Here is an 11,267-nt window from a genome sequence, read left to right on the forward strand (position 1 = left end):
CTAAAGTTCACAGACTATAGCCGACGAAAAAAATTATTCAGACGACGAAATTTTAATTTCGTCGGCTAAAGTTGACCATAGCCGACGAAAATTTTTAATTAGCCGACGAAGGGAAATTTCGTCGGCTAAAGTCCACTTTAGCCGACGAAAAAATAATTCGTCGGCCTGGTTTTTTTATTTTCGTCGGCTAAAGTCTTTCTTCTGGTAGTGATACCTACAATGTGAATGGTTAAGATGAGAAAATATGATCTAAAAGTGGCTCAATTAAGAAAATCCGTATCTTTTGAATAAATATGGATATTTGGACATGATAATATCTCTACACACACACACACACACACACACACACACACACACACACACACACACACACACACACACACACACACACTAGCCTTCCTACACACGCTCGCGCGCGTGCGGGAGTGTGGTTTCTGCCAGTTTGATAATCATTGTGCAATTTGATCATTTGTTGTTCGGAACTCATAAACAACAGCTCCCTGAAGTCTACGTGTCATTTGAAAGAAAGCTGAATAAAAATCAACAACCAAGATTTGTAGAATGACAAATATATAAGAAGCACTCATCAATACATGTTATAAGTTGAACATCAGACAATACAAAAGTTAAGAAACATGAGAACATGACATTGTTTTTTTAGATATGTAAGTTGAACCCATAAATTTGATCAAAAGGGAATTCATTGTGAAGATTTACATGTTCAACATCAATTACTCTAAGTGAATGAAGTCATAATATCAGCTCTGTGCCATCAACCGCATCGAGACGAAAAAATTGTTTTTAAAATGCAATTGACATTGATTAACATAAAAATATTTAATTTTTTCTCAGTAATATTATTATCATTATTATTGTTGTTGTTGTTCACTTTTCAGTGTCTAGAACATACTAAAACATAGTTTGTAGATCATTCATGCAAAGTTTCATCCAATTTGAAGATACTTTTAACTTCCGTAATTGTGATTTACACGAACAGTTCCGTTTGGACATATTTTGTTCATTTGATTCATTTAATTTAATTTGGTATCCAAATGATCTTCAAATTGGATGAAACTTTACAGGAATGATTTACACACTATGTTCTAGACACTGAACGGTGGAGATGTGAAAATGTGACTTAAAAGTGAGCGAAATGATGAGCCCCACACTTTAATTTCAGAACGAAACTTCGCTCTGGATAGAAACTGTATATATATATGCGCAACATGTGCAAGGGTCATGAGTGGTTCTGGGCGATTTCAATTGTACATTTGGTGCTTATGAAAAAAGAGGAGGGAACCCACCAAATGCAACTGTTTCCCGTGAATTCCAACAAGAAAGTTCATAACATAATATGATCTAATATAGTTTAAAGAAAGGTTCAAGTTGAATTCTAACCTCACACAAATTGTACATATATTAGAACCTAAAGTAAGAACCTTTTGGATGTAATCAATATTTCTAATTTCAATTTTTAAAGATAAAATGAAAATAACAGCATTTCGAATGCAATATATGAATTATATATCACATTGTCTCACTTCCATTTCCATGTATGTTGTTATCTTCAATTTCACAACTATGAATATGAACTATAGTCGGTTGATAGCTAAGGGTGGATTAAGGAGAGAAAGTCACATTTTGAATTGGGTTTTGGGCTGGAGTGGCCATAGTAGAGAAAGTCAATCTCTTGGACAACAACGAGTTATGAAGTGTTTGAGTTATGAGAGGGTCTTCATCACCAGTTAATTCACTTCAGTTCTTGGCCAATCAATTACCTTCATTTCTATTTTTATGTAAGGTAATGATCACTAACATGCACATAATAAATATTGATGGACGTAATGTTTTAAAACGAATATTTGATGTTGTGATGTTGAAGTTCAACCCCAAGTTGGTCTTTGCTAATAAATTACATAAAGGCCAAGCAAATGCATGAGCTAGCTATAAAACAAAGGTCGGTCAGTATTACAAAAATTGTTAAGTCTAGAAGTTTATTATAAAAACATTAGAGCATTTGTTTCATAAAGTTGCACCGACATTTACTAGCTATATATGAAAAATTCTACAATGTGTTAAGGCATGTCATGCATCAATTATCTTAAAATCGTAAAATAGTGCTAGTTATGAAAGTTGTGCTTGATGAGAGGATTATTCTGTTAAATTTTGGGAGGCAATGGACGCTGTCGGAGTACGGCTGCCGGCCTCCGCTGCCGGTGGAGCAAGCGGCGGCGCCGCCACTTGAAGGTTGTTTTTCAGGTTTTTGAGTTTGTTATAATGAGAGGAGTCTAATGAAGTATAGTTTGGAATTTTTGGAGGAGTTTTGTTAAGGTTTGAGATTTTTAAAATATTAAGGATTTGCCGGTTATTAGAATGAAAATCCGGCCGTTGAATTTCCTTGGTATTTAGCCTGGAATGTTAGAATTGATGATTTGAGGTTGTGGTGGAGTTTGATGTGAATCCGGTGAGTTTAACCCTAATAAGAGTAGAGGGTTAAACGGAAGAGAGTTAGATATTTTTATTCACGTAATTATTTTCCGGAATTAAAGTTTGGTCCTAAGCATGGTTGTTGTGCCAGGATTCGAGGAGACCCCACTTGAGTGGTGATTCGGAATTCGTCAGGCTTAGGCCTAAATCTGTGAGTGGACATTTTGGTTTTTATTTAATATGCATGCAAGATTTTCTAAATTAGTATTTTATTTTCCGAGCATATATTATAACTTCGGCATATGAAATGATCTTGGAAATTATTTGAGATTGATGCATGGATTAAATGTTGGTCATAATTTATGGATTTGAGCTCGGACTGATAATTTGAGATTTGAGTTTGGATTTTCTTTATGATTTCCGGATTTGAGATTATATCCAGATTTGCATATTGCCTGGTTTTCGAAAGGTGAAAATTATTTAAATTAATTATTTCATCGAGCATTTTAACGTGTGGGACACGTCATCGAATTTAATTATTTTCTTTACTCTTTGAATTCTTTGAGTACGGTTGGGAATCGTACTTATGCTTAAGTTATGAGTTTCGGGGAAACTCACATGGATTTATGTTTCTTTATTTATGCCATACTTGTTGGATCGTTATTATTCATGCTAGCATGTTGTTCCGCCTTTCGAGGCGATGTAGCTTCCACGTTTTAAGTGGGGTTCCTCAAGCCCTTTCCGCCTTCGGGTGATATGATGTAGTCGACGACATCACGCAAGCCCTGCATTTTCTCTGTTATCATGACATGGAAGTGTAGGGAGTATGGGAGTATGGGAGTACTTTGCCTGGGAGGCAACCGAGTCTGGGAGGCTCACTTGTATGGTTAAATCGGTTTACTATTTATTGTTGTTTTGACTAGCGGGGCTAGTCCATTATTTTGGTATTTTCTTCAATGAAGGTTAATATTTATCTTTGTCAATATTTTGACTAGCGGGGCTAGTCCGTTTCTTTGAGATTTTCCTTATGAAGGTTTTATCAACACTTGCATGCAACAGATTTCTTGATTATTAGAAAATGGGAAAGTAATTAAGTTTGGTTAGTTATGTTGCGATCAGTTATTTGTTTATTTTTCGTTCACTCACTCTAACGTTTTTATATTACTTTTCTCTGGGCCCTTCGGTTTCAAATGCCCAGTGTGCAGGCTAAGTTTTAAAAGAGGTCGAGCGTACATGGAGTTGAGGCATAGTCAGAGGCTACTTCCGCATATTCTTTATTCGTTGTTTTTCGTTCAACTTTAGATATGCTCTGAAAGTCCAATAGTAAATTATTAATAGTCCTTATTCTTGGTTGTGAGATTATTAGAGTTGAGTAATTGTTATTGGGAGATGTGTTGATCTTGGGGAGCAGGAAGGCTCCAGGTGTTGAGGCTGGTTTGTTTGGTTATAGAAGTGTTAAGTTGGATTTTTCAGGTAAGGGTTGTCCATTTTCAAGGAAGGTTATGCCGAATTTTCGGTAAATTTTCCTTGAAGGTGGACCCCGCAGGATTTACCTTGGGTTTCAAGGTGAAATTCGGGGTGGGTCCTGTCACATAATGTGACACTGCTTACCAGGTAAGTTGTGTTGGAAATTGACTAAAGCAAATACTTATGGAGCTTTCGATTCCATGTATCTTAGGAAAAGAAAGCAATGTGGTGTTACAGTAGCAAGCACTTAGTCAGTGAATCTATGAATAAACCAAGAAGGATCAACAAGGTTTTGAACAATCAGGTGCTCATCAAGCCTCAAAGCCTTCCAAAGTTGCAAAAACACAGCTACTAGCACGTAGCTGCAAATCAAATCATATGATATTATAAAAACCCAAACTCAGTTCTTGGGGTTTAAACTACAATCAAATCAGTCAAAATATCAGGACTGAGAAGCATCAGAGGCATAGTCAAATGAGAAAGAATATAAGAAAAGTCAACCAGATAAAATTTTTGGTGATTCTACTTGAGGAATACTAGATAGTAAGAAGCATGAGAACATGGACAAAGTGCAAGGCAAACAATGAAGAAAGACTTTCTCACACATTTATCTTCAAGTAGTTCGAAAAATTGATAAAAAGGTGTGGCTTCCTCTTTTCCCTGCAAGCCATGATTAGAGTTCATAATCAGTTCACATTATTTGGCCCTATCTGGATATGTTTCTAGGAAACATATTTAAAATGCATAACAAAATAAATTAAAAGGAGAAATAACTTATTGTAAAAACTAAATAACACTGGTATAGTTCACTTTTTCCTTTTACGTTTGCAATGAAATGAAAATTCAGTAGAATGATACGGGTGATGAGGAACCCACAGAAGACAGCTGAAAGAAGCAACTCTTCACAAAAGCTACCAAGACCAACAAACAGCTAAATACTAGAAGCAACTCTTCACAAAAGCTACCAAATTTAACACAATACAAGAAAAGAAAACCAGCTGTGCTACCAAATGATCATAAAGCAGACAACATCGCAATCAATTCCCAAATACCAGTCAAACTTATTTATCTCGCAAGCCATCAATTTCATGATGTCCAAAAAACACAGATGTGTTCCCTAATAATGTTGAGATTTACTGTGCTTCATACACTACATCTCTCATCCTCTGATCATAGGTTTTCAAAAGAAAACATACAACTAAAAGAAAAGCGAATTGAATTTCCTTGGCTGAAGTATATTTCTAAAATCCTTCTTATCTGTAGTCTTATTTGCTTCAGCCAAATACTTCAAAGTATAACAGGTCATGCAGCATTTCCAACTCTTCTTTTTTATTCTTTCTTTGTCAAAATAGATGAATTGAGCATATCAAAAATATAAACTTCACATGCGAACTATAACTATAAGATTTTTCTTTTTTCTCCTGAAAAGAAAGAAACTTTTAATTAACAAAACTCAAACAGGTGTAGCATTTATCCCTAGATGCTACACCAGTAGAGTTATATTCCCCCAGTATCATTTGATCACGATAAACAGTACAGAAGTGTGGACAAGATCTTCATATCAATATTTCCTCTCATAATGGACAAATTTTTCTCAAGGAATAAGATCAAAGTTTACTAAAAAACTAAGGAAATATAGCGCTGATATTCTTGAATCTCCTCTTCATCAACGGAAATTAAGATCAGTTTATTCAAGAGTTCACCAACAAAAATTACTAGGGAATTTGCAGATGCAATGAAAACCGAAAAAAAAGAATAGACTCTTCAGATACCTTTCTCTGTCTGATCAATTTCCCAAGTCTGAAATGCTCAGTTGCTGCATATCACTTTCCAAACAATTGTCTAGCTTTAAATATTGCGTAACCAACTTCAATCCATCTTCAGTAACCCATCCAATAATGCCCGTATTTATAACACTTGCAAACCCCTTAATCTTTCTTCCCCTCCTGATCGAGCTAAATCCTATTTAAAAGAGTTACTGCATTTTTAATCCTTCTCTTTGTGATAGAAGTTGAGAAACAAAATCATCAATAGCTTTAACGGAAGACCCTTTTGCTTCACCATCCTCCCCAGCAGCTCCTCTTATCTTCTCCATAATCTCACCGGCCCTCCTCCTCATCTCACCTCCTTCCCCACTCTCATCCACCACCAACTCAATCACCCTCCTCACCTCCTCCGCCACCACATTACTCTTCGCACCCCTCGTCAGCTCCACACTCACACCCATCTCCTCCACCAACATCTTGGAATTATACGCCTGCTCCGCCGCCAGCGGCCACCCGATGATCGGCACCCCTCTGCTCAAGCTCTCCACCACCGAGTTCCACCCGCAATGACTCACAAAAGCACGCGTCATCTTATGCGCCAGTATATCCAGCTGCGGCGCCCAGTTGTGCACCAGCAATCCCTGCCTAGTTTCATTCATTCGTTCTTCGAAACGCTCCGGCAGCCACTCTGGTCGGAACTCGCCCTTCAAGTCGTGACCCACCGGCGGCCTTATGACCCACACAAAAGGCTTCTTGCTCATTTCTAATCCCTTGGCCAATTCCATCATCTGGGAGGCAGTGATCGTGTTCTGAGAACCAAACGAGATATACACCACGGAATCAGAAGCGTGCGAGTCCAGCCACTCAATGCATCTCTCGGCCGAAATTCCGGATTTCTTGCCGGAATACTTTTTGCTGGAAATATTAGAAGCCAAAACAGACCAAACAGGCAACTTGACGTAGTTTCGCAACACTTGCAGTCCGAACGGCTCGATTTCTTCAACGGTGTTGCATATCAAACCAAAAGACTTCATCGAGAGCGAGATTTGCGGCTGGAAATACCTCGACCAAGTATCAGTACCGTCGGCGGCTCTCAGAAACTGATGCAAGTGAGACGGCGTCAAGCGACACCGTTCCGGGAACCCCGGAAGGTGGAACTCCTCGTCGTCTGAAGACACAGTACGATGAGGGAGATGTTGCCAGAGTGAGATGTACGCCGCCGTGCCGTAAGCCCCACCTGTGGAGAAAGCGATGTTGACGGTTCCGGAGCTTTTCGCAACATTGACAGCCCATCCAAAGAACAAGTCGGAGATTAAGCAAAGCGGGGGCTTGCCTTCCTTTGCGGTGATGTCCGAGACCAGACGGCGAGTCGGGGCTTCTAGTTGTTGTGATGAAGTGAAGAAGTCTCCGATGACATTGAAAGGTAGGTTCTCTGTGTTTTCTGTGTTGGGTGGGAGGCCATAGTCTTGGCTGTGGAAGGGAAGCTCGAACAAGTGGATGTTGGTGTTGGTTTGAGCAGAACGAAGGTATTGGGCGTTGAGTGGCGTGGTGGCGATGGTGATGGTGAAGCCTGTTCTGTGCTGGATTTTCTTGGCAAGGGCTAGGAATGGGATCAGATGGCCTTGAGCCAAGAATGGTAGCATCACTATGTGTTGTTCCTTATCAGAACCCATCTCTCAAATTCTTTGATTTTTGTTTTCTTCTGCCAGTGAAATGGGTTTGTGGATTACTATGTGAATGGAGTGGCTATATATGCTTCTGCAAGATTGACGTTGGTCAGAAGAGTGTAGAATATATAGTCATCAATGACGTCTTCTCTTGGTTTGGCAATTTGGATTCCTTTGTTGCTTTCCGTTAAAACGAAGAAAAGATTGAATTCTCTTATATTGTACTATATTAGTTAAGGGTTCAATGCATGCAATTAAGGGAAATGACTGAGACGTCATCAGCTTTTAGTGTGTGATGGTAGAGCCATGCCATGAGGAGGAACTTGATGGTTTCCTCTTTGGCATCAAGGTCACCTTCTCTAGTTCTGTGTCTGCTAGTTATTTCTTTCAATCTTAACCGGAATACTGGACTGTGTCACGGTGACAAGCATGCCGGACTTTTCTGTGAGAAATTAAATAGTAGTTTGAGTTCGATGTCGAGACAATGCCAAGGAAATTTGGTCTTATATGTTGGAATGAAATTGCCGACATGCGTCACTAGTTTCCCAATGTTCAATAGCAACATCACATACAAGTATACAAGTTTCACGAGTCCTAATCTACTCTAACCTTATCAAAGTGGTATTTGACACATGAAGTTTTGACAGCATCGGTATCTAAATTTTTATGACACGATTAAAGTGATACCGGCACTTACAAAACTATCAATTTAGTACTCAAACTTCAATTTCGTTACCGTTGAAAGGCGGGAGGCCAATTTCTATGACCGCGCCGTCTTCTGACATGTCAGGCATGTGATTCTTTAAAGAAGGGGCAAAACTGTCTTTCTATATCAAGTAATTAAAATTTTCACTTTTAAGAAAATTCTGGGTTTTTCATATGAACACTTCCTCCTGTCTCTGAATCCAATTTCTTTTCCTTAGCCAAGCTGAATCCAAATGAAACTCCTCACTCTTCCCTCTTCTCCAAACCCTACCCTTCTTCGCTTCAAATTCAAACCCCAATCATCTCTACAGTACCCAAATCTCACTCCTCCTAAACCCCAACTGCCTCACCGGCAGCCAATGCGCCGCCGTGAACCCGACCTGGTCACTCCGCCACGCGCTTGGTGATGGTCGTCCTTCTCTGCACCGCCTGCACGCTCCTCTTAGCGGCTCTCTACATCATCCTCGACTCCCGAAAGCGAGTGTAGCCCGGGTTCTTCGGCGGGGCCCACGAGCCCGACTCGGAAGAGACTCGCTGAGGTTCTGGGAATGGAGGTTGATTTCTATGATGGGTGAGTTGAGCAGTTGGGAGTACTTTGGTTTCGGAACCAAGAAAGGTTGAAACTTAATTTGGACTAATTTGAAGATTTTGGAGACCTGTTCTTAGTCTGTACTGTTGCATGTTGATGTAGAAGTAGATTCCATTGTTGCAAAGAAGAAGTAGAAACCTAAAGAATATGAATATCATGTTTGTGAAACAGAGGTTTTTTTTGTTTTTTTAATTTTTTTTGTTTTTTCTAAAGCTTGTATCGGTGAAAATGGTGTTCGATGGGTCATTTTCGTCATTATCTATTTTTGTATGGGTCTCATGCGACACACATCAGCAAATAGACGATGCAGTGACGAAAAATGGTCTCAGGCCTTTCGACGTATATGATAGTTTTGTAAATATGGATATTACTTTGACCGTGTCACAAAAATTTAGGTACCGGTGCTGAAATTTTCTCTTGGCACATATGTGTTATCTCTATTAACAGGATATATTGCCAAATGCCAAACAATCGGTTATCTCTATTAGATAGGGCTGGGCACGGGACGGGACGGGCCGGGATCTGGTGAATCCCGTCCCGTCCCGAAAATAAAAGAACGGGACGGGATGGGACGGGAATGTGTTTTAAAAATCTGTCCCGTACGTCCCGATCCCGATCGGGATCCCGACAAATTTTTTTTTTTTTTTTTCTTAAGTAACAAATTAATTGATTATCAAACACCACCACAGGTGGAAAAACGGGTTGAGAAACTCCAAGCATTCAAATGCTCCACCACAATTGATCAGTGTATGAAATTTTCGACATTTTTATGCTGTTTGGAACAACATTAATGAAATTAATGGAAAAAAAATATCCAAAAACACATAACAAAAAAAAAGAACATTGATGAAATTAGAAGTACTAAAATCAACAAGAACATAGGTGCATAGGTGCTAAATTACATCCCACTTTAAAAGTACTAAACATCCCACATTAAAAATTAACCCTCAAACAACAACTAAAAATATCCAAAATCACATAAGCAAAAAAAAAGAACATGAATGAAATTAAAAGTATTATTTTAGACCAAATTAAGTGTGGTTGAGTGCATTGTAACACCATGCAACCTAAAAAATCAAGTATAAAATGAATAAAATCAAGTATTCTAATATTACGGGACGGGACGGGATTTTTCGGGATAGTCTCGTCCCGTCCCGTCCCGTTATGGTAATGTTAAAACGGGACGGGACGGGACGGGACGGGACGGGACGGGACGGGACGGGACGGGACGGGACGGGACGGGATTGCTATTTTCAAAACCTATCTCGTCCCATCCTGCTAACTTTCGGGACGGGACCGGTACGGGATCGGGATTCCGGTACTAAGTGCCCAGCCCTACTATTAGATCAATAACCAAATCAACAGGGCGGAACTAGGATTAAGAGTTACAGAGGGTTCAAATATAAAACACATTTGTTGTCATTCTACACATAAATTGAAACATAAAATAACAAATTATTAACATAAAGTAATGCTTTTCTACAAAAATTAAGGTTTTTACGGGATCAAAATTCAATGTTTGAATATCAATGAAGCATCAAAGTTAAGATTAAATGGATTTATTCATTCCGATATCAAATTAAAAGAGAAAAAGCATTCAAAATATCATATCAAAGGAGAAAGAATCTCCCAATTGTTATCTAAGGGGGGTTCAAATATAGTATAATTGTAATTGTTTAGGTAACTTAGTTAGCTATTAATTGAAGAAGGTATGCAAAAGCTAGCAGGGGTCTGAACTCTCCCAGAGCCACCACTGCAAATCAAACACTAGAGTCTACGAGCACTTAAACGATCAACTTCAGTACATGCACCGGTTTAACCTATTTAAGCGAGTCTATATAGGAATGCTCAAATTAACTATTAAAGTCTAAGGAATGCTCATATATAAACGAGCCTATATAAGAATGCTTAAATTAACTATTAAAGTCTAAGGAATGCTCACATTTAACCGAGCCTATATAGGAAAGAATATAATCTCGCTTCTTGAGAAATTGCGTTTAACTAGGTTTTCATAACCGCTGCATGCAATTGGGAGCAACAAAAATGATCTAGAATCATCCCAAAAGACTCATACAGGCGATAGAAAACACAACCAACAAGCTCCTTCCCCGTGAGGTCGAAGCTTGCACATGTGCCAATCCTTTGAACAACATAGCAACATTATTAAAACCAAAGTATTCAAGATTTTTATTCTGTCAAACCAAATGCCCTCACAATTAACATCCAATTGAAGTTTAAAAACACCAATAAATTCTCTTAGAAACTAAACCTCCGTTGCATTACCTCCATCGTTTCTCGCGAAAGTTCTTCAATGTACCAAGGTTGAAATGAACCAATAGTCATTGACCAATCACAGTTATTCATTTAATTCAGTTAACTATATGATACTAACATCGATGTTAACACCGTTAAACAAAATTAAGACAAAAAAACCCAAATAACATGGTAAAAAGTAAAATAGAAAATTTCATAGAAGTCACTTTCTTAACATTTTTTTCTACATAAGTCCACCTTAATATTTTTACCCACATAAGTCCACTTTATAGCCTAAATCCATCAGTTTACTTTTATATTATGCCTAAACTACCCTCTCCTTCGTATTAACCCAAATCCATCAGTTTTCTCTCATAACCCTCTCTCTCTCTC

General features: G+C 38.5%; 1 protein-coding gene across 1 annotated transcript; it reads right to left on the reverse strand.

Moving 5' to 3' along the window:
- Positions 1 to 5,210: 5,210 nt before the first annotated feature.
- On the reverse strand, positions 5,211 to 7,333 carry LOC101314074 (UDP-glycosyltransferase 92A1-like). The gene has a single exon (XM_004296659.1). The coding sequence runs from the start codon at positions 7,331 to 7,333 to the stop codon at positions 5,870 to 5,872; it is 1,464 nt and encodes a 487-aa protein (XP_004296707.1). The 3' UTR covers positions 5,211 to 5,869.
- Between the last annotated feature and the right edge of the window lie 3,934 nt (positions 7,334 to 11,267).

The sequence above is a fragment of the Fragaria vesca genome, linkage group LG4 (genome assembly GCF_000184155.1).
Source record: "Fragaria vesca subsp. vesca linkage group LG4, FraVesHawaii_1.0, whole genome shotgun sequence".
Taxonomy (NCBI): domain Eukaryota; kingdom Viridiplantae; phylum Streptophyta; class Magnoliopsida; order Rosales; family Rosaceae; genus Fragaria; species Fragaria vesca.